This window comes from Scyliorhinus torazame, chromosome 13 (assembly GCF_047496885.1).
Source record: "Scyliorhinus torazame isolate Kashiwa2021f chromosome 13, sScyTor2.1, whole genome shotgun sequence".
Classification (NCBI taxonomy): Eukaryota; Metazoa; Chordata; class Chondrichthyes; order Carcharhiniformes; family Scyliorhinidae; genus Scyliorhinus; species Scyliorhinus torazame.
In genome coordinates this window covers 6,129,876-6,153,316 of record NC_092719.1, presented here as the reverse complement: position 1 = coordinate 6,153,316, position 23,441 = coordinate 6,129,876, and the positions used below count along the sequence as shown (strand labels likewise).

Below are 23,441 nucleotides of genomic sequence, written 5' to 3'. Positions count from 1 at the left end.
GCAGAATATCCGGTACCAGAGACTTCGGCAACCGGCGGGGGCGGGATTCACGGCAGCCCCCGGCGATTCTCCAACCCGGCGGGGGGTCGGAGAATGACGCCCATTGTTTATCTGAGGAATGTTTATCGACCCCAAAGTATTCCCCGGAATTCATTATTGTGGTAACCTGACCACAAAAAGGTAGCCGAAACGTGTTAATCTTAAAAGTTAATCTTCTTTCATATGCCAAAATACAGTATTGACTCAAAAGCAGGAGCAGCTATTTAAACAAACATTGAAATAACAAGTGACTGAAACGCAGAAGTTACAGATATACGGATATACATAGATAACAAAAACTAACAAGGTAACACCACTTACTGGCGACATCAACAATGGATTAAGAAGGTGCAAAGTCATAACGCTCTATAACACTTCTCCCCCCTTAAAGTTTAATCCCCCTTAATGACAGAAATACAATTAAGCGAATGCCTTAATTATATGTTAGTCTTCAGGAGCTTTGCGACTATGCTGTGATCTTCGCAGTACCACTGGTGACTCCCATCAACCCTGGTGATGCTTGACTTAGTTCAACTGAACTTGTGGGCACAGGAGTAGGTTGAATATCTGTGCACGAGTGTTCCTCTCCTGATGTAGAGTCCACTGGAAGTCCTGGTACAACACGAACAACTTCTTGTAGGATTTCCACAGCAGCATTCCCTTCTATTGTATGGTCTAGAACATTTGCTGTCCCCTAAACATGGCGTAGACGAATGTGACCCTGCTGCCTGGAACAACTCCTCCGTTGTTCAATTTCACTACCAAAGATATTGGACCGCCTCTGTTAGGAATAACTCAAGGTAGCTAACGAAAGAGAAAGAGGTAGCTAACGCTGGCTACTGCCAAAATTCCTGATATAAACACATTCATTCGGGTTAAAACATTTCTCTTTAGCATGATAATCATCTATCTCCTTCTGCTTTTCCTGTCTCCTTCCCACTTTTACTTGGACATCTGGATGTAGCAGATCCAGGTGAGACTGTGGTCTTCTACTGATCAACGAGAGTCCCGTTGTTTGTGGTGTGACGATATTGAAATAAGAACCTCGAGAGCTTTGTCCCTAAAGTATCACCTGCCATTCTCTACAATCCTTTCCTTCAATGTCTGAACAGTTCGCTCTGCCAAACCAATTGACGGGCAATGCTGACCCAGCCAGCATTGCCCACATCCCAGAAAATTCAATTGTTTTTTAAATCTGATGTATTTTCGGAAAAACCTTCATATGTTAGCTTGAAAAATGTGTTTAGGAGGCTGTGGTTACAGTATACTTAATTTATTAAAAAAATAAGAATTTAAAGTTACTTAAAAAATATGTAAATAGATACATTGGGCCTGAACTTCCTCGGATTGGTAATCAGCGTTGGTTGCCACTCTGTGTCCAATTACTTACATAATTCTTTTCCCAACCTGTCTTGCCTGACCTTCCTACTCATGCCGGGCAAGATCCAGTCTGTCCTCGAGGTCCAGTGTCAAAGTCCAGGGGAATTGAAGTGAAAGAGTAAATGCACCTTTTAAAAAAAATTTAAATGGCACAAATTGCTGTAAACCAGGTAAGTTAAAGGCCACAATTTATGGTCCTTGTGAGGGCATGGAGTAGGTGTGTCTAAGGTACGTGGATAGGATTTGGGGCGGTAGGGTGCACGCGATCGGAGGTCATGGAGAGTCGGGCCTCGGGGGAGTGGTCAGACCGGAGGGGCCACTGGTTCAGGGTTTATGGGGGTGGGTGACTAGGTGATTACATACATAGAAACATACATAGAAACTAGAAGCAGGAGGAGGCCATTCGGCCCTTAAAGCCTGCTCCGCCATTCATTAATATCATGGCTGATCATCAAGTTCCAATACCCTGATCCCGCCTTCCCCCCCAAATCCCTCGATCTCTTGAGCCCCAAGACGTGCTGGCAGGCAGACTAGACAAAGAAAGAAGATGGGATAAGAAAATATATAAAAGTTGTGTACAGGTAGGCGGGGTTTGAAGCTGTAAGATGTTTTGTAAGAAATAAGAAGTCCATAAGAAATTTGTCTCTGTATCCAAACACTTTGAGCCAGTATCATTACAAATAGCTGATGAATGGAAAAGGGTTGGGGGCATTAGCCAGGAACAGGAAACATGAAATCTGTAATAAGTAGCAAACTAAAACAGGTTAAATTAATAGATGTACTGTTATACATCCTCGAGTTTAGTCACATAATCCTTATAAAGAGACACTGGTATAAAGTGACACATTTTTTTCTTTCAGAGGATTGTGAGTTTTTGGAACTCTCTTCCTGAGAAAGCAGTGAAAGCAGAGTCTGGATATTTTTAAGGCGGAGATGGATACATATTTGGTAAGCAAGGAAGTGATGGGTTATCAGGGGGAGGCAGATGCAAATTTAAGGTTACTGTCAGACCAGCCATGGTCGTATTAAATGGTGGCCCGAGGATCTGAATGACCTACTCCTGCTCTTCGTTCATATGTTTGTATGTTCGTAATAGACATGTTTACAAAATTAAACCCCATGGGATTAAAGGGCACTGCTTAAATATAAAATGGGCTGAGAAACAGAAAGCAGGGAGTGGTGACAAACACTTATTCTTCAGACAGGACCAAAGTGCACAGCAGTGTCCCCCAGAATTCTATATTCAGCACACTGCTATTCATGGCCCTGCGTTAATAACCAGGATTGGGTGTAGAGGGAACAATTTCAATGTGTACAAATGACACAAAAACTGTGAAGATGCAAACAGTGAGAGGGATTTCTTCAGGAAACATAGACAGGCTGGCAAAAGGGGCCGTTCCTCGGCAAATTAAACTTAATGCAGATTGAAATGTGTTCACTCCAGTAACATCACCAATGTGAGGCACCGTACAGTGGTTTCTTAGTACCAAGATGAACAGCAGCCTTTACTCAAACAGCTGCTCCAGAGTTGTCCAACAGCAGCTACAGCTTGGAACAAGGTTCCTCAGAGTTGGGCCATTCTTAAGCTGTTTTAAGGCCATCGCGCTTGCTGTTTACTACAGAGTAGCTTCAAGGTATACAAGGTGCCCACGTGGAGGGAGAAATACCTCATAAGCTGCCATGCCAGTGCCGTTTCCTGAAGTTTAATATTTTCTTCTAAACCAAGTACTTCAAAAACAAACAAAAAGAAAATTCACCAAACTTTCCTAATCCTAGAGACAGGAATTTTGTTTTAAGTATGTTTGTTTTGGCTAATGCTTTCTATCAAAATGGGGAGGTGCTTTGAAATTGATTTCCCAGCCTTTCATTTTCCTTCGACTCATTAACAATATTTTGAATCGACATATATCTTGCTGGTGGTTGTAACGAGTCAATGTGTACAGCAGTGAAACAAAAACATACCTGTGACAGACAGCACATCATGTGCCCTTCCTGTGTTTTCATTGCTGCTGTCAGAATGGTTATCATCTTGATAATCTGTAACAAACATCTTTTGTTCGTACACATTCTTCTCTGCATAACTGCCTATCACCAATTATTATATGTAAGAAATGCTCTTACGACATCATAGAATTTACAGTGCAGAAGGAGGCCATTCGGCCTATCGGGTCTGCACCAACTCTTGGAAAGAGCACCCTACCCAAGGTCAACACCTCCACCCTATCCCCATAACCCAATAACCCAGTAACCGCACCCAACACTAAGGGCAATTTTGGACACTAAGGGCAATTTATCATGGCCAATCCACCTAACCTGCACATCTTTGCGCTGTGGGAGGAAACCGGAGCACCCGGAGGAAACCCACGCACACACGGGGAGGATGTGCAGGCACCGCACAGACAGTGACCCAAGCCGGAATCGAACCTGGGACCCTGTAGCTGTGAAGCAATTGTGCTATCCACAATGCTACTGTGCATGCTAAAGAAAGGAATAGGGATCGGATTTTGATAGAAACTAACACTATTTTCTTGACAGGATATTTAGACAACAGTACAAGATCAATTTAACAGTGCAATAAACATTAATGAGTAAAAGCATGGAACAGCAAACTCAGAAAGTTCACTGGGGACCATCTCCTGAGAACACTGTCTCTCCCATCGTTGTAGCAGCTTGCATATTAAATAATTATTTCCCCCCCCCCTTTATTTTGCTTGATTATTACAAACATTGATTAAAAATGTTTTCTCAGATTAGGAATTCTAAAAATTAGAATATTCAAAAATGCACTTTTCATGAATTTCCAATTTTCTCCTTATACTTATTTAAAATGGGTAATATTAAAATCATAGTATCGTACTACAGTTTGAAATTTAGAACCACGGAATAAAAGAGCACAGAAGGAGGTCATTCAGCCCATTAAGTCTGTGCCAACGCTTTTGAAGAGCAATCCAGTTAGTGCCACATCTCTGCAACTTTTCCTCCTTCAGGTATTTATGCAATTCCTTTTTTGAAGGCAACTATCAAATCTGTATCCACTGCACCATCATGCAATGATTCACACACTAACCAGTCAGTGCATGGGCAGCACGGTAGCATTGTGGATAGCATAATTGCTTCGCAGCTCCAGGGTCCCAGGTTCGATTCCGGCTTGGGTCACTGTATGTTCGGAGTCTGCACATCCTCCCCGTGTGTGCGTGGGTTTCCTCCGGGTGCTCCAGTTTCCTCCCACAGTCCAAAGATGTGCAGGTCAGGTGGATTGGCTATGATAAATTGCCCTTAGTGTCCAAAAGTGTCCTTAGTGTTGGGTGGGGTTACTGGGTTATGGGGATAGGGTGGAGGTGTTGACCTTGGGTAAGGTGCTCTTTCCGGTGCTGACTCGATGGGCCGAATGGCCTCCTTCTGCACTGTAAATTCTATGAAATGGTAAGGACCTTTCGCTTGTTCTTTTGCCAGTCACCTAAAATCATAGATTTACAATGTAGGAGGCCATTCGGCCCATCGAGTCTGCACCGGCCCTTACAAAGAGCACCCTACTGAAGTCCACGTATTTCCCCTATCCCCGTAACCCCCACCTAACATGCTTTGGACACAAGGGCAATTTATCATGGCCAATCCATCTAACCTGCACATCTTTGGACTGTGGGAGGAAACCGGAGCATCCGGAGGAAACCCACGCATACAGAGGGAGAACGTGCAGACTCCGCACAGACAGCGACCCAGCCGGGAATCGAACCTGGGACCTAGCCGCTGTGAAGCAACTATGCTAACCACCGTGCTACCATGCTGCCCACGGTAAAAATCTGGACCCTCTTGACTATTGATCCTTCAGCAATTGGAAATAGCTTGTCTCCATTTACTCTACACACGCTCTTCTTGATTTGAAACACCTCTTAATCTTCTCTGCTATTAGGGGAACAATCCCAGCTTCTGCAGACTCTCCATGTGACTGTCAACCTTCATCCCTGGGACTGTTCCAGTAATCGCCTTGACACCTAATGCCTTCATCATTCTTAACACTCAGAATTGGACTGCTCCTGCTGGGCTCGAGCTAGTATTTTATACAGGTTTAGCATAAGTGAATAGTTGTATCACTTTGATTTATACGGTTTAACAATTTTAATTAGGCACAGTGTTTCCATTTTATTGCAACTGGAGGCAGGCACAAATGCTCTACTGGGGCGAGGTGGACTTTCCCAGTTTGGATCCAGCTCAGGCTGTGACTGTGGGCTCAGCATTTCAATCTTTAGCAAACAGCACAGTCTACTGTCTGCAATAAACACCATTTTAAACTAATAATTATATGAATAAAGTGACTGGACACTCCTTTCAATCCTCCCCTTCCCCCCTAGAGATAGGGTTTAAGCTGTGACCAGTTAGTAGGTTTGCTAGTTAATGTTACTGCTAGTTAATGATTTTGTTGACTAATGGTTTTGCTGGTAGATGGTTTAGTCTCATTATTGGTTTTGCTGGTTGATGGTTTACTCTGGTGAATGGTTTACTCTGGTTACTGTTAACCAGCCCCCCCCTCTCTCACCTTCATTGACTCTCTTGAAGCTGCGGGATTTCCGGCTCCTTTCCCTCTCGGTCAGTTCCATGGAGCCTCCGGTCTGGGGCGATGATCGCGGGTTTAATGGGTGAATATCAGAGCAGCGCTTCCCCGGCCCGACACCGGGGCCTGTCTGAGCCGCGGCTTCACCTTCCCACACAGCCTGACACACACACCCTCCGGCAGCGGAAAGGACCTCCGCCCGGGGGACACTCCACCAGGGAGACCTATATCCAGGGGGACACTCCGCCCGGGGGACCTCCACCAGGGGGACACTCCACCAGGGAGAGCTCCACCAGGGGGACACTCCGCCCGGGGGACACTCCGCCCGGGGGACACTCCACCCGGGGGACCTCCACCAGGGGGACACTCCGCCCGGGGGACCTCCACCAGGGGGACACTCCACCAGGGAGAGCGCCACCAGGGGGACACTCCACCCAGGGGACCTCCATCAGGGGGACACTCCGCCCGGGGGACCTCCACCAGGGGGACACTCCGCCCGGGGGACCTCCACCAGGGGGACACTCCGCCCGGGGGACCTCCACCAGGGGGACACTCCACCAGGGAGAGCTCCACCAGGGGGACACTCCGCCCGGGGGACCTCCACCAGGGGGACACTCCGCCCGGGGGACACTCCACCAGGGAGAGCTCCACCAGGGGGACACTCCGCCCGGGGGACCTCCACCAGGGGGACACTCCACCAGGGAGAGCTCCACCAGGGGGACACTCCACCCGGGGGACCTCCATCAGGGGAACACTCCGCCCGGGGGACCTCCACCAGGGGGACACTCCGCCCGGCGGACCTCCACCAGGGGGGACACTCCGCCCGGGGGACCTCCACCCGTGGGGGCCTGCACCAGGAGGACACTCCACCCAGGGGACCTCCACCAGGGGGACACTCCACCCGGGGTACCTCCACACGGGGGACCAGCGGCCGGGACACACTACCCGGGGGAACTCCACCAGGGGGACACTCCGCCCGGGGGACCACAACCAGGGGGACACTCCACCCGGGGGACCACTCCGCCCGGGGGACCACAACCAGGGGGACACTCCACCCGGGGGACCACCACCAGGGGGACACTCCGCCCTGGGGACCACCACCAGGGGGACGCTCCGCCTGGGGGGACGCTCCGCCCGGGGGACCTCCACCCGGGGGGACATTCCACCCGGGGGACCTCCACCAGGGGGACACTCTGCCCGGGGACCTACACAAGGGGGACATTCCACCCTCCGCCAGTTGGACACCGACCTCCCTAGGGCGATGGCATTGAAATTACATTAAAATATATAATTTTCGAGAAGTTCTTTGCGAATCTTTGTTAATATTTAGGAATCTGTGTGTCAGGTAGTTTGAGTTTATATTCAGCCTGTGGATATCGACCCTCTGGGGCCTTGGACAACGAGCGCATTTGCCAGTGTGCTTGAGGCCACTGCAACCCAAGGGCATTGCAGCAATTGAAGTGCGCAGTGGAATATAGTGTTACATTATGCTCAAATCATTTTGCTTAAATCCGAAACACCACCATCAACATCCTGAGGGTTACTACTGAAGAGAAACTTAACCAGCCACATAAGATCAAGTTGGAGGCTAGAGGTTCTGCGGCGAGTAACTCACCTGCTGACTCTGCAAGTCTGTCCACCATCTACACGGCACAAGTCTGGAGTGGGATGGAATACTCTCCACTTGCCTGGATGAGCGCGGCTCCAACAGCACAAGATGCTCAAAGCTGCAGCAGCTCGCTTGATTGGCACCCCATCCACCAACATCAACATCTACTCCCTACTCCATTGCGCAAAGTGGAAGCCTACAAAATGCACTGCAGTAATTTGCCAAGACTCCTTGAAAAGCACCGTCCAAACCCACAACCCCTAAAACCATCGAAGGTCATGGGCAGCAGGTGCATGGGAACACCACTACCTGCACATTTCCCTCCAAGCCATATACCATCCAGACTTGGTAATGTAATGCCATTCCTTCAGTATCGCTGGGTCAAAATCCTGGAAATCCCCCACCCCACCAAATGCACTGAGTGAACCTACAACAGTGCGGCTCAGGATCACAATGGTCATGGCACAGAAGGAGGCAATTTGGCCCATTGTGTCTGCAGTGGCTATCCAAATGAGCAACTCAGCTAGAAACACGCCCTCTCCCCATAACCCTGCGCATGCTTCTTTTTCAGATAACAGTCTCATTCCCTTTTGAATGCTTCAATTGAACCTGCCTCTCCCACATTCTCGGGCAGTGCAATCCAGACCCTAACCACTGGCTATTGTTACTGGGAGTAATCTGGATTTCTACTTCTGAGGCCGTGATTGCTAATTTTCTACCCAGATCTCTAAATTCACACTGCAGGATGTCATCCCTCTTTCCATCTGTGTCATTGGTACTGATGTGGACTATTGGTTGTTCACCCTGCCCACTCAGGATGCTCTCCAGCTGCTCAGACATCCTTGACCCTGGCACCAAGACAACACATCATCCTGGATTCATGTCTTTCGCCACAGGCGAGCCTATCACTTCCCCTGACTATCGAATCACCTATCACTATTGTTCTTCCAGAGTTCCTTCTGCCCCCACCCCGTATAGCTGAGCCAACCATGGTGCCATGGACTCTGCTCTTGCTGCACTCCCCAAATGAACCTCCACTCTCATCAGTATTAACTGAATACCGGTCTGAGAGTGGGATGCACTCCGGGAACTCCTGCTCTACCTGCCTTTTGGACCATCTAGTGGTCAACCCTTCCCTCTCTCCCCGCACACCCTTAAACTGCAGGGTGACCACATCTGTAAAGGTGCTCTCCACACAACTCTCAACGTCACAGATGCAGTGCACTGACACCAGCTGCTGCTCAAATTCCAAAACCCGGAGTTAAGCTGCTGCAACTGACAACGTTTGCTGTAGAAATGTTTATCCAGGATATGGGAAGCATCCTGGGATTCCCACCGAGCATTGACTCCCTCGGCCTTGTTACTGCAATTAAACCTTACTCAGTCAATATTAATAAAGATTTACTAATACTAATACAAATGATTAATAAACATAAGCAACATTGGTAAATGCTGCCAATAGTCCCCACACCTCACCCGAGGTAATGAGGATTACTATTGATAATTATTACTAAACTAAATACAATTACCAGCAGCAATAAACCCTGCTTATTTTTTAAATATTCTTTTTTTGGAGAGCCCCCCAATTCCCCCGTAGACCCCCACATTCCCCATAGAGACCCCCACATTCCCCGCAAAGACCCCCATTCCCCCGTAGAGACCCCCCCATTCCCCGCAGACCCCCAATCCCCCGTAGAGACCCCCCATTCCCCCGCAGAGACCCTCCCCAATCCCCGCAGACCCCCGATTACACCAGAGATTCCCCACAGACCCCCCATTCCCCCGTAGAGACCCACCCATTCCCCCGCATAGACCCCATTTCCCCGCAGAACTCCCATTCCATCCATTCCCCCGCAGACCCCCCCCATTCCCCTGCAGAACCCCCCCATTCCCCTGCAGAATCCCCCCATTCCCCTGCAGAATCCCTATTCCAACCATTCCCCTGCAGACCCCCCCATTCCCCCGCAGAACCCCCCCTATTCCACTGCAGAATCCCCCCTATTCCACTGCAGAACCCCCATTCCATCCATTCCCCCGCAGACCCCCCATTCCCCCGCAGAACCCCCCCCCCATTCCCCTGCAGAATCCCTATTCCATCCATTCCCCCGCAGACCCCCCATTTCCCTGCAAATAAACCGTGCTTATTAAACGAACACGAGCGTTTACCCCCGAGTTTAGATCAGAAATGCTCACTGGCCAATCACCGAGTTGAAGAAGGTGGCAGCTCAGTACCAGCTACTCCAGGGCAGTGAGAATCGGAGATCACTCCCGACCGGTCACTCCCAGCGATCACACCCGGCCGGTCATTCCCGGGAATCGGAGATCACTCCTGGGGATCGGAGATCACACCCGGCCGGTCACTCCCGGGAATCGGAGATCACTCCCGGGTATCGGAGGTCACACCCAGCCGGTCACTCCCGGAAATCGGAGCTCAATTCTGATCGGTCACTCCCAGCTGGTCATGCCCGGTGATCACTCCCAGGAATTGGGGATCAATTCCGACCGGTCACTCCCGGCCCAGTCACTCCCAGGATAAAGCCGTCGGTCACTCCCAGCCGGTCACTCCCGGGAATAGGAAATCACTCCCAGCCTGGCCATTTTCTCGGTCACTTCCAGGATGAAGCTGTTGGTCACTCTTCCGGTCATCCCTGGGATTAGGATGTCGGCCACTCTCCCGTCACTCCTGGGATGAAGCTGTCGGTCACTCCGGGATGAAGCAGCCGGTCACTGCGGGATGAAGCTGTCGGTCAGTCCGGGATGAAGCTGTCGGTCACTCCGGAATGAAGCTGTCGGTCACTCCGGGATGAAGCTGTCGGTCACTCCGGGATGAAGCTGTCGGTCACTCCCGGATGAAGCTGTCGGTCACTCCGGGATGAAGCTGTCGGTCACTCCGGGATGAAGCTGTCGGTCACTCCGGGATGAAGCTGTCGGTCACTCCCGGGTGAAGCTGTCGTTCACTCCGGGATGAAGCTGTCGGTCAGTCTGGGATGAAGCTGCCGGTCACTCCGGGGTGAAGCTGTCGGTCACTCCGGTCCCGGTCACTCAGGGATGAAGCTGTCGGTCACTCCCGGATGAAGCTGTCGGTCACTCCGGGATGAAGCTGTCGGTCACTCCGGGATGAAGCTGTCGGTCACTCCCGGGTGAAGCTGTCGTTCACTCCGGGATGAAGCTGTCGGTCAGTCTGGGATGAAGCTGCCGGTCACTCCGGGGTGAAGCTGTCGGTCACTCCGGTCCCGGTCACTCAGGGATGAAGCTGCCGGTCACTCCGGGATGAAGCTGTCGGTCACTCTGGGATGAAGCTGTCGGTCACTCCGGGATGAAGCTGTCGGTCACTCCGGGATGAAACTGTCGGTCAGTCCGGAAGAAGCTGCCGGTCATTCCGGGATGAAGCTGTCGGTCACTCCGGGATGAAGCTGTCGGTCACTCCAGGCCCGGTCACTCCGGGATGAAGCTGTCGGTCACTCCGGGATGAAGCTGTCGGTCACTCCGGGATGAAGCTGTCGGTCACTCTGGGATGAAGCTGTTGGTCACTCCCGGGATGAAGCTGTCGGTCACTCCGGGATGAAGCTGTTGGTCACTCCGGGCCCGGTCACTCCGGGATGAAGCTGCCGGTCAATCTGGGACAAATCTGTCGGTCACTCCGGGATGAAGCTGCCGGTCACTCCGGGATGAAGCTGTCGGTCACTCCCGGGTGAAGCTGTCGGTCACTCCCGGGTGAAGCTGTCGGTCACTCCGGGATGAAGCTGTCGGTCACTCTGGGATGAAGCTGTCGGTCACTCCGGGCCCGGTCACTCCGGGATGAAGCTGCCGGTCACTCCGGGATGAAGCTGTCGGTCACTCCGGGATGAAGCTGTCGGTCACTCCGGGCCCGGTCACTCCGGGATGAAGCTGCCGGTCACTCCGGGATGAAGCTGTCGGTCACTCCGGGATGAAGCTGACGGTCACTCCGGGATGAAGCTGTTGGTCACTCCAGGATGAAGCTGTCGGTCACTCCGGGATGAAGCTGTCGGTCAGTCTGGGATGAAGCTGACGGTCACTCCGGGATGAAGCTGCCGGTCACTCCGGGCCCGGTCACTCCGGGATGAAGCTGCCGGTCACTCCGGGCCCGGTCACTCCGGGATGAAGCTGCAGGTCACTCCGGGATGAAGCTGTCGGTCACTCCCGGGTGAAGCTGTCGGTCACTCCGGGATGAAGCTGTCGGTCACTCCCGGGTGAAGCTGTCGGTCACTCCCGGGTGAAGCTGTCGGTCACTCCGGGATGAAGCTGTCGGTCACTCTGGGATGAAGCTGTCGGTCACTCCGGGCCCGGTCACTCCGGGATGAAGCTGCCGGTCACTCCGGGATGAAGCTGTCGGTCACTCCAGGCCCGGTCACTCCGGGATGAAGCTGTCGGTCACTCCGGGATGAAGCTGTCGGTCACTCCGGGATGAAGCTGTCGGTCACTCCGGGATGAAGCTGTCGGTCACTCCGGGATGAAGCTGTCGGTCACTCCCGGGTGAAGCTGTCGTTCACTCCGGGATGAAGCTGTCGGTCAGTCTGGGATGAAGCTGCCGGTCACTCCGGGGTGAAGCTGTCGGTCACTCCGGTCCCGGTCACTCAGGGATGAAGCTGCCGGTCACTCCGGGATGAAGCTGTCGGTCACTCCGGGATGAAGCTGTCGGTCACTCTGGGATGAAGCTGTCGGTCACTCCGGGATGAAGCTGTCGGTCACTCCGGGATGAAACTGTCGGTCAGTCCGGGATGAAGCTGCCGGTCATTCCGGGATGAAGCTGTCGGTCACTCCGGGATGAAGCTGTCGGTCACTCCAGGCCCGGTCACTCCGGGATGAAGCTGTCGGTCACTCCGGGATGAAGCTGTCGGTCACTCCGGGATGAAGCGGTCGGTCACTCTGGGATGAAGCTGTTGGTCACTCCCGGGATGAAGCTGTCGGTCACTCCGGGATGAAGCTGTTGGTCACTCCGGACCCGGTCACTCCGGGATGAAGCTGCCGGTCAATCTGGGACAAATCTGTCGGTCACTCCGGGATGAAGCTGCCGGTCACTCCGGGATGAAGCTGTCGGTCACTCCCGGGTGAAGCTGTCGGTCACTCCCGGGTGAAGCTGTCGGTCACTCCGGGATGAAGCTGTCGGTCACTCTGGGATGAAGCTGTCGGTCACTCCGGGCCCGGTCACTCCGGGATGAAGCTGCCGGTCACTCCGGGATGAAGCTGTCGGTCAATCCGGGATGAAGCTGTCGGTCGCTCCGGGCCCGGTCACTCCGGGATGAAGCTGCCGGTCACTCCGGGATGAAGCTGTCGGTCACTCCGGGATGAAGCTGACGGTCACTCCGGGATGAAGCTGTTGGTCACTCCAGGATGAAGCTGTCGGTCACTCCGGGATGAAGCTGTCGGTCAGTCTGGGATGAAGCTGATGGTCACTCCGGGATGAAGCTGCCGGTCACCCGGGCCCGGTCACTCCGGGATGAAGCTGCCGGTCACTCCGGGCCCGGTCACTCCGGGATGAAGCTGCAGGTCACTCCGGGATGAAGCTGTCGGTCACTCCCGGGTGAAGCTGTCGGTCACTCCGGGATGAAGCTGTCGGTCACTCCCGGGTGAAGCTGTCGGTCACTCCCGGGTGAAGCTGTCGGTCACTCCGGGATGAAGCTGTCGGTCACTCTGGGATGAAGCTGTCGGTCACTCCGGGCCCGGTCACTCCGGGATGAAGCTGCCGGTCACTCCGGGATGAAGCTGTCGGTCACTCCGGGCTGAAGCTGTCGGTCACTCCAGGCCCGGTCACTCCGGGATGAAGCTGCCGATCACTCCGGGATGAAGCTGTCGGTCACTCCGGGATGAAGCTGTCGGTCACTCCGGGATGAAGCTGTTGGTCACTCCAGGATGAAGCTGTCGGTCACTCCGGGATGAAGCTATCGGTCACTCCGGGATGAAGCTGCCGGTCACTCCGGGATGAAGCTGTCGGTCACTCCGGGATGAAGCTGTCGGTCACTCCGGGATGAAGCTGTCGGTCACTCCGGGATGAAGCTGTCGGTCACTCCCGGGTGAAGCTGTCGTTCACTCCGGGATGAAGCTGTCGGTCAGCCTAGAATGAAGCTGCCGGTCACTCCGGGGTGAAGCTGTCGGTCACTCCGGTCCCGGTCACTCAGGGATGAAGCTGCCGGTCACTCCGGGATGAAGCTGTCGGTCACTCTGGGATGAAGCTGTCGGTCACTCCGGGATGAAGCTGTCGGTCACTCCGGGATGAAACTGTCGGTCAGTCCGGGATGAAGCTGCCGGTCATTCCGGGATGAATCTGTCGGTCACTCCGGGATGAAGCTGTCGGTCACTCCAGGCCCGGTCACTCCGGGATGAAGCTGTCGGTCACTCCGGGATGAAGCTGTCGGTCACTCCGGGATGAAGCTGTCGGTCACTCTGGGATGAAGCTGTTGGTCACTCCCGGGATGAAGCTGTCGGTCACTCCGGGATGAAGCTGTTGGTCACTCCGGGCCCGGTCACTCCGGGATGAAGCTGCCGGTCAATCTGGGACAAATCTGTCGGTCACTCCGGGATGAAGCTGCCGGTCACTCCGGGATGAAGCTGTCGGTCACTCCGGGATGAAGCTGTCGGTCACTCCCGGGTGAAGCTGTCGGTCACTCCCGGGTGAAGCTGTCGGTCACTCCGGGATGAAGCTGTCGGTCACTCTGGGATGAAGCTGTCGGTCACTCCGGGCCCGGTCACTCCGGGATGAAGCTGCCGGTCACTCCGGGATGAAGCTGTCGGTCACTCCGGGATGAAGCTGTCGGTCACTCCGGGCCCGGGCACTCTGGGATGAAGCTGCCGGTCACTCCGGGATGAAGCTGTCGGTCACTCCGTGATGAAGCTGTCGGTCACTCAGGGATGAAGCTGTTGGTCACTCCAGGATGAAGCTGTCGGTCACTCCGGGATGAAGCTGTCGGTCAGTCTGGGATGAAGCTGCCGGTCACTCCGGGATGAAGCTGCCGGTCACTCCGGGCCCGGTCACTCCGGGATGAAGCTGCCGGTCACTCCGGGCCCGGTCACTCCGGGATGAAGCTGCCAGTCACTCCGGGATGAAGCTGTCGGTCACTCCCGGGTGAAGCTGTCGGTCACTCTGGGATGAAGCTGCCGGTCATTCCGGGATGAAGCTGTCGGTCAGTCTGGGATGAAGCTGCCGGTCACTCTGGGTGAAGCTGCCGGTCACTCCGGGATGAAGCTGCCGGTCACTCCGGGCCCGGTCACTCCGGGATGAAGCTGTCGGTCACTCCGGGTGAAGCAGTCGGTCACTCAGGGATGAAGCTGCCGGTCACTCCGGGGTGAAGCTGTCGGTCACTCCGGGATGAAGCTGTCGGTCACTCCGGGATGAAGCTGTCGGTCACTCTGGGATGAAGCTGCCGGTCACTCACGGGATGAAGCTGTTGGTCACTCCCAGGATGAAGCTGTCGGTCACTCCGGGATGAAGCTGTCGGTCACTCCGGGATGAAGCTGCCGGTCACTACGGGCCCGGTCACTCCGGGATGAAGCTGTCGGTCACTCCGGGATGAAGCTGTCGGTCACTCCGGGATGAAGCTGTCGGTCACTCCGGGATGAAGCTGCCGGTCACACCAGGATGAAGCTGTCGGTCACTCCGGGATGAAGCTGTCGGTCACTCCGGGATGAAGCTGTCGGTCACTCCGGGATGAAGCTGTCGGTCACTCTGGGATGAAGCTGTCGGTCACTCCGGGATGAAGCTGCCGGTCACTCCAGGCCCGGTCACTCCGGGATGAAGCTGTCGGTCACTCAGGGGTGAAGCTGTCGGTCACTCCCGGGATGAAGCTGTCGGTCACTCCGGGATGAAGCTGTCGGTCACTCCGGGATGAAGCTGTCGGTCAGTCTGTGATGAAGCTGTCAGTCACTCCGGGCCCGGTCACTCCGGGATGAAGCTGTCGGTCACTCCGGGATGAAGCTGTCGGTCACTCCGGGATGAAGCTGCCGGTCACTCCGGGATGAAGCTCTCGGTCACTCCGGGATGAAGCTGTCGGTCACTCCGGGGTGAAGCTGTCGGTCACTCTGGGATGAAGCTGTCGGTCACTCCGGGGTGAAGCTGTCGGTCACTCTGGGATGAAGCTGTCGGTCACTCTGGGATGAAGCTGTCGGTCACTCCGGGATGAAGCTGTCGGTCATTCTGGGATGAAGCTGCCGGTCACTCACGGGATGAAGCTGTTGGTCACTCCCGGGATGAAGCTGTCGGTCACTCCGGGATGAAGCTGTCGGTCACTCCGGGATGAAGCTGCCGGTCACTCACGGGATGAAGCTGTTGGTCACTCCCGGGATGAAGCTGTCGGTCACTCCGGGATGAAGCTGTTGGTCACTCAGAGCCGGTCACTCCTGGGATGAAGCAGTCGGTCACTCAGGGATGAAGCTGCTGGTCACTCCCGGGATGAAGCAGTCGGTCACTCAGGGATGAAGCTGCTGGTCACTCCCGGGATGAAGCAGCCGGTCACTCCCGGGATGAAGCTGTCGGTCACTCCGGGCCCGGTCACTCCGGGATGAAGCTGCCGGTCAGTCTGCGATGAAGCTGCCGGTCACTCCGGGATGAAGCTGTCGGTCACTCCGGGATGAAGCTGTCGGTCACTCCGGGATGAAGCTGTCGGTCACTCCAAGATGAAGCTGTCGGTCACTCCGGGATGAAGCTGTCGGTCACTCCGGGATGAAGCTGTCGGTCACTCCGGGATGAAGCTGCCGGTCACTCCGGGATGAAGCTGTCGGTCACTCCGGGATGAAGCTGTCGGTCATTCCGGGATGAAGCTGTCGGTCACTCAGGGATGAAGCTGTCGGTCACTCCGGGATGAAGCTGTCGGTCACTTCGGGATGAAGCTGTCGGTCACTCCGGGATGAAGCAGCCGGTCACTCCCGGGATGAAGCTGTCGGTCACTCCGGGATGAAGCTGTCGGTCACTCCGGGATGAAGCTGTCGGTCATTCTGGGATGAAGCTGTCGGTCACTCCGGGATGAAGCTGCCGGTCACTCCGGGATGAAGCTGTTGGTCACTCAGAGCCGGTCACTCCTGGGATGAAGCTGCCGCTCACTCAGGGATGAAGCTGTCGGTCACTCCGGGCCCAGTCACTCCGGGATGAAGCTGTCGGTCACTCCGGGCCCGGTCACTCCGGGATGAAGCTGCCGGTCAGTCTGCGGTGAAGCTGCCGGTCACTCCGGGATGAAGCTGTCGGTCACTCCGGGATGAAGCTGTCGGTCACTCCGGGATAAAGCTGTCGGTCACTCCGGGATGAAGCTGCCGGTCACTGCAGGATGAAGCTGTCGGTCACTCCGGGATGAAGCTGTCGGTCAGTCCGGGATGAAGCTGTCGGTCAGTCCGGGATGAAGCTGCCGGTCACTTCGGGATGAAGCTGCCGGTCACTTCGGGATGAAGCTGCCGGTCACTCCGGGATGAAGCTGCCGGTCAGTCCGTAATGAAGCTGCCGGTCAGTCCGGGATGAAGCTGTCGGTCAGTCCGGGATGAAGCTGCCGGTCACTTCGGGATGAAGCTGTCGGTCAGTCCGGGATGAAGCTGCCGGTCACTCTGGGATGAAGCTGTTGGTCACTCCGGGATGAAGCTGTCGGTCACTCCAGGCCAGGTCACTCTGGGATGAAGCTGCCGGTCACTCCGGGATGAAGCTGCCGGTCACTCTGGGATGAAGCTGTTGGTCACTCCGGGATGAAGCTGCCGGTCACTCTGGGATGAAGCTGCCGGTCACTCTGGGATGAAGCTGTCGGTCACTCTGGGATGAAACTGCCGGTCACTCCGGGCCCGGTCACTCCGGGATGAAGCTGTCGGTCACTCTGGGATGAAGCTGTCGGTCACTCTGGGATGAAGCTGTCGGTCACTCTGGGATGAAGCTGCCGGTCACTCCGGGATGGAGCTGCCGGTCACTCCGGGATGAAGCTGCCGGCACTCCGGGATGAAGCTGTCGGTCACTCCGGGATGAAGCTGCCGGCACTCCGGGATGAAGCTGTCGGTCACTCCGGGATGAAGCTGCCGGCACTCCGGGATGAAGCTGTCGGTCACTCCGGGATGAAGCTGCCGGTCAGTCTGGGATGAAGCTGTCGTTCACTCCGGGATGAAGCTGCCGGTCACTCCGGGCCCGGTCACTCCGGGATGAAGCTGCCGGTCACTCCGGGATGAAGCTGCCGGCACTCCGGGATGAAGCTGTCGGTCACTCCGGGATGAAGCTGCCGGTCAGTCTGGGATGAAGCTGTCGTTCACTCCGGGATGAAGCTGTCGGTCAGTCTGGGATGAAGCTGCCGGTCACTCCAGGGTGAAGCTGTCGGTCACTCCGGTCCCGGTCACTCAGGGATGAAGCTGTCGGTCACTCCGGGATGAAGCTGCCGGTCACTCTGGGATTAAGCTGCCGGTCACTCCGGGATGAAGCTGTCGGTCACTCTGGGATGAAGCTGCCGGTCACTCCGGGCCCGGTCACTCCGGGCCCGGTCACTCCGGGATGAAGCTGCCGGTCACTCCGGGATGAAGCTGTCGGTCACTCTGGGATGAAGCTGCCGGTCACTCTGGGCCCGGTCACTCTGGGATGAAGCTGCCGGTCACTCCGGGATGAAGCTGTCGGTCACTCCGGGATGAAGCAGCCGGTCACTCCGGGATGAAGCTGCCGGTCACTCTGGGATGAAGCTGCCGGTCACTCCAGGCCCGCTCACTCCGGGATGAAGCTGCCGGTCACTCCGGGATGAAGCTGCCGGTCACTCCGGGATGAAGCTGCCGGTCACTCCGGGATGAAGCTGCCGGTCACTCCGGGATGAAGCTGTCGGTCACTCCGGGATGAAGCTGTCGGTCACTCCGGGATGAAGCTGCCGGTCACTCCGGGATGAAGCTGCCGGTCACTCCGGGGTGAAGCTGTCGGTCACTCCGGGCCCGGTCACTCCGGGATGAAGCTGTCGGTCACTCTGGGATGAAGCTGTCGGTCACTCTGGGATGAAGCTGCCGGTCACTCCGGGATGAAGCTGCCGGTCAGTCCGGGATGAAGCTGTCGGTCACTCCGGGATGAAGCTGTCGGTCACTCCGGGATGAAGCTGCCGGTCACACCAGGATGAAGCTGTCGGTCACTCCGGGATGAAGCTGTCGGTCACTCTGGGATGAAGCTGTCGGTCACTCTGGGATGAAGCTGTCGGTCACTCCGGGATGAAGCTGTCGGTCACTCCGGGATGAAGCTGTCGGTCACTCCGGGGTGAAGCTGTCGGTCACTCCGGGATGAAGCTGTCGGTCACTCCAGGATGAAGCTGTCGGTCAGTCTGGGATGAAGCTGCCGGTCACTCCGGGGTGAAGCTGCCGGTCACTCAGGGATGAAGCTGCTGGTCACTCCCGGGATTAAGCTGCCGGTCAAGCCCGGGATGAAGCAGTCGGTCACTCCCGGGATGAAGCAGCCGTCACTCCGGGATGAAGCAGATGGTCACTCCGGGATTAAGCTGTCGGTCACTCCGGGCCCGGTCACTCCGGGATGAAGCTGCTGGTCACTCCGGGCCCGGTCACTCCGGGATGAAGCTGTCGGTCACTCCGGGGTGAAGCTGTCGGTCACTCCCGGGATGAAGCTGTCGGTCACTCCGGGATGAAGCTGTCGGTCAGTCTGTGATGAAGCTGTCGGTCACTCCGGGCCCGGTCACTCCGGGATGAAGCTGTCGGTCACTCCGGGATGAAGCTGTCGGTCACTCCGGGATGAAGCTGCCGGTCACTCCGGGATGAAGCTGTCGGTCACTCCGGGATGAAGCTGTCGGTCACTCCGGGGTGAAGCTGTCGGTCACTCTGGGATGAAGCTGTCGGTCACTCCGGGGTGAAGCTGTCGGTCACTCTGGGATGAAGCTGTCGGTCACTCTGGGATGAAGCTGTCGGTCACTCCGGGATGAAGCTGTCGGTCATTCTGGGATGAAGCTGCCGGTCACTCACGGGATGAAGCTGTTGGTCACTCCCGGGATGAAGCTGTCGGTCACTCCGGGATGAAGCTGTCGGTCACTCCGGGATGAAGCTGCCGGTCACTCACGGGATGAAGCTGTTGGTCACTCCCGGGATGAAGCTGTCGGTCACTCCGGGATGAAGCTGTTGGTCACTCAGAGCCGGTCACTCCTGGGATGAAGCAGTCGGTCACTCAGGGATGAAGCTGCTGGTCACTCCCGGGATGAAGCAGTCGGTCACTCAGGGATGAAGCTGCTGGTCACTCCCGGGATGAAGCAGCCGGTCACTCCCGGGATGAAGCTGTCGGTCACTCCGGGCCCGGTCACTCCGGGATGAAGCTGCCGGTCAGTCTGCGGTGAAGCTGCCGGTCACTCCGGGATGAAGCTGTCGGTCACTCCGGGATGAAGCTGTCGGTCACTCCGGGATGAAGCTGTCGGTCACTCCAAGATGAAGCTGTCGGTCACTCCGGGATGAAGCTGTCGGTCACTCCGGGATGAAGCTGTCGGTCACTCCGGGATGAAGCTGCCGGTCACTCCGGGATGAAGCTGTCGGTCACTCCGGGATGAAGCTGTCGGTCACTCCGGGATGAAGCTGTCGGTCACTTCGGGATGAAGCTGTCGGTCACTCCGGGATGAAGCAGCCGGTCACTCCCGGGATGAAGCTGTCGGTCACTCCGGGATGAAGCTGTCGGTCACTCCGGGATGAAGCTGTCGGTCATTCTGGGATGAAGCTGTCGGTCACTCCGGGATGAAGCTGCCGGTCACTCCGGGATGAAGCTGTTGGTCATTCAGAGCCGGTCACTCCTGGGATGAAGCAGTCGGTCACTCCGGGATGAAGCTGTCGGTCACTCCGGGCCCAGTCACTCCGGGATGAAGCTGTCGGTCACTCCGGGCCCGGTCACTCCGGGATGAAGCTGCCGGTCAGTCTGCGGTGAAGCTGCCGGTCACTCCGGGATGAAGCTGTCGGTCACTCCGGGATGAAGCTGTCGGTCACTCCGGGATGAAGCTGTTGGTCACTCCGGGATGAAGCTGCCGGTCACTGCGGGATGAAGCTGTCGGTCACTCCGGGATGAAGCTGTCGGTCACTCCGGGATGAAGCTGTCGGTCACTCCGGGATGAAGCTGCCGGTCACTCCGGGATGAAGCTGCCGGTCACTCCGGGCCCGGTCACTCCGGGATGAAGCTGCCGGTCACTCCGGGATGAAGCTGTCGGTCACTCCGGGATGAAGCTGCCGGTCACTCCTGGCCCGGTCACTCCGGGATGAAGCTGCCGGTCACTCCGGGATGAAGCTGTCGGTCACTCCGGGCCCGGTCACTCCGGGATGAAGCTGTCGGTCACTCCGGGATGAAGCTGCCGGTCACTCCGGGATGAAGCTGCCGGTCACTCCGGGATGAAGCTGCCGGTCAGTCCGGGATGAAGCTGCCGGTCAGTCCGGGATGAAGCTGCCGGTCACTTCGGGATGAAGCTGCCGGTCACTCCGGGCCCGGTCACTCCGGGATGAAGCTGCCGGTCACTCCGGGATGAAGCTGTCGGTCACTCCGGGCCCGGTCACTCCGGGGTGAAGCTGTCGGTCACTCCGGGATGAAGCTGCCGGTCACTCCGGGATGAAGCTGTCGGTCACTCCGGGAAGAAGCTGCCGGTCAGTCCGGGATGAAGCTGTCGGTCAGTCCGGGATGAAGCTGCCGGTCACTCCGGGATGAAGCTGCCGGTCAGTCTGTGATGAAGCTGCCGGTCAGTCCGGGATGAAGCTGCCGGTCAGTCCGGGATGAAGCTGCCGGTCAGTCCGGGATGAAGCTGTCGGTCAGTCCGGGATGAAGCTGCCGGTCACTTCGGGATGAAGCTGCCGGTCAGTCCGGGATGAAGCTGCCGGTCAGTCCGGGATGAAGCTGTCGGTCAGTCCGGGATGAAGCTGCCGGTCACTTCGGGATGAAGCTGCCGGTCAGTCCGGGATGAAGCTGCCGGTCAGTCCGGGATGAAGCTGCCGGTCACTCTGGGATGAAGCTGTTGGTCACTCCGGGATGAAGCTGCCGGTCACTCTGGGATGAAGCTGTCGGTCACTCCGGGATGAAGCTGCCGGTCACTCTGGGATTAAGCTGCCGGTCACTCCGGGATGAAGCTGTCGGTCACTCTGGGATGAAGCTGCCGGTCACTCCGGGCCCGGTCACTCCGGGATGAAGCTGCCGGTCACTCCGGGATGAAGCTGTCGGTCACTCTGGGATGAAGCTGCCGGTCACTCCGGGCCCGGTCACTCTGGGATGAAGCTGCCGGTCACTCTGGGATGAAGCTGCTGGTCACTCCGGGATGGAGCTGCCGGTCACTCCGGGCCCGGTCACTCTGGGATGAAGCTGCCGGTCACTCCGGGATGAAGCTGCCGGTCACTCCGGGATGAAGCTGCCGGTCACTCCGGGATGAAGCTGCCGGTCACTCCGGGATGAAGCTGTCGGTCACTCCGGGATGAAGCTGTCGGTCACTCCGGGATGAAGCTGCCAGTCACTCCGGGATGAAGCTGCCGGTCACTCCGGGATGAAGCTGCCGGTCACTCCGGGATGAAGCTGCCGGTCAGTCCGGGATGAAGCTGCCGGTCACTCCGGGCCCGGTCACTCCGGGATGAAGCTGCCGGTCACTCCGGGATGAAGCTGTCGGTCACTCCGGGATGAAGCTGCCGGTCACTCCTGGCCCGGTCACTCCGGGATGAAGCTGCCGGTCACTCCGGGATGAAGCTGTCGGTCACTCCGGGCCCGGTCACTCCGGGATGAAGCTGTCGGTCACTCCGGGATGAAGCTGCCGGTCACTCCGGGATGAAGCTGCCGGTCACTCCGGGATGAAGCTGCCGGTCAGTCCGGGATGAAGCTGCCGGTCAGTCCGGGATGAAGCTGCCGGTCACTTCGGGATGAAGCTGCCGGTCACTCCGGGCCCGGTCACTCCGGGATGAAGCTGCCGGTCACTCCGGGATGAAGCTGTCGGTCACTCCGGGCCCGGTCACTCCGGGGTGAAGCTGTCGGTCACTCCGGGATGAAGCTGCCGGTCACTCCGGGATGAAGCTGTCGGTCACTCCGGGAAGAAGCTGCCGGTCAGTCCGGGATGAAGCTGTCGGTCAGTCCGGGATGAAGCTGCCGGTCACTCCGGGATGAAGCTGCCGGTCAGTCTGTGATGAAGCTGCCGGTCAGTCCGGGATGAAGCTGCCGGTCAGTCCGGGATGAAGCTGCCGGTCAGTCCGGGATGAAGCTGTCGGTCAGTCCGGGATGAAGCTGCCGGTCACTTCGGGATGAAGCTGCCGGTCAGTCCGGGATGAAGCTGCCGGTCAGTCCGGGATGAAGCTGTCGGTCAGTCCGGGATGAAGCTGCCGGTCACTTCGGGATGAAGCTGCCGGTCAGTCCGGGATGAAGCTGCCGGTCAGTACGGGATGAAGCTGCCGGTCACTCTGGGATGAAGCTGTTGGTCACTCCGGGATGAAGCTGTCGGTCACTCCGCGCCCGGTCACTCCGGGATGAAGCTGTCGGTCACTCCGGGATGAAGCTGCCGGTCACTCTGGGATTAAGCTGCCGGTCACTCCGGGATGAAGCTGTCGGTCACTCTGGGATGAAGCTGCCGGTCACTCCGGGCCCGGTCACTCCGGGATGAAGCTGCCGGTCACTCCGGGATGAAGCTGTCGGTCACTCTGGGATGAAGCTGCCGGTCACTCCGGGCCCGGTCACTCTGGGATGAAGCTGCCGGTCACTCTGGGATGAAGCTGCTGGTCACTCCGGGATGGAGCTGCCGGTCACTCCGGGATGAAGCTGCCGGTCACTCCGGGATGAAGCTGCCGGTCACTCCGGGATGAAGCTGTCGGTCACTCCGGGATGAAGCTGTCGGTCACTCCGGGATGAAGCTGCCAGTCACTCCGGGATGAAGCTGCCAGTCACTCCGGGATGAAGCTGTCGGTCACTCCGGGATGAAGCTGTCGGTCACT

The 23,441-nt window shown here is 56.7% G+C and overlaps 1 protein-coding gene across 5 annotated transcripts in view; it reads right to left on the bottom strand.

Moving 5' to 3' along the window:
* The window catches only part of bend7 (BEN domain containing 7), a 43,189-nt gene extending 32,273 nt beyond the window's left edge, over positions 1 to 10,916 (bottom strand). Inside the window, exons 1-3 of one of the 5 annotated variants that reach the window (XM_072470987.1) lie at positions 9,771 to 10,916; positions 3,382 to 3,456; positions 1,430 to 1,547 (exon numbers count right to left, since the gene is read on the bottom strand). Coding sequence is in view for 3 of the 5 variants with exons in the window: in XM_072470984.1 (XP_072327085.1) it covers positions 3,382 to 3,456; positions 5,954 to 6,014 (136 nt within the window). In the remaining 2 variants the exon portion in view is untranslated. Of the gene's footprint in view, positions 1 to 1,429; positions 1,548 to 3,381; positions 3,457 to 5,953; positions 6,290 to 9,770 lie in introns of those variants that run through there. The other 4 variants (XM_072470986.1, XM_072470984.1, XM_072470983.1 and 1 more) reach the window with 4 other exon arrangements.
* Between the last annotated feature and the right edge of the window lie 12,525 nt (positions 10,917 to 23,441).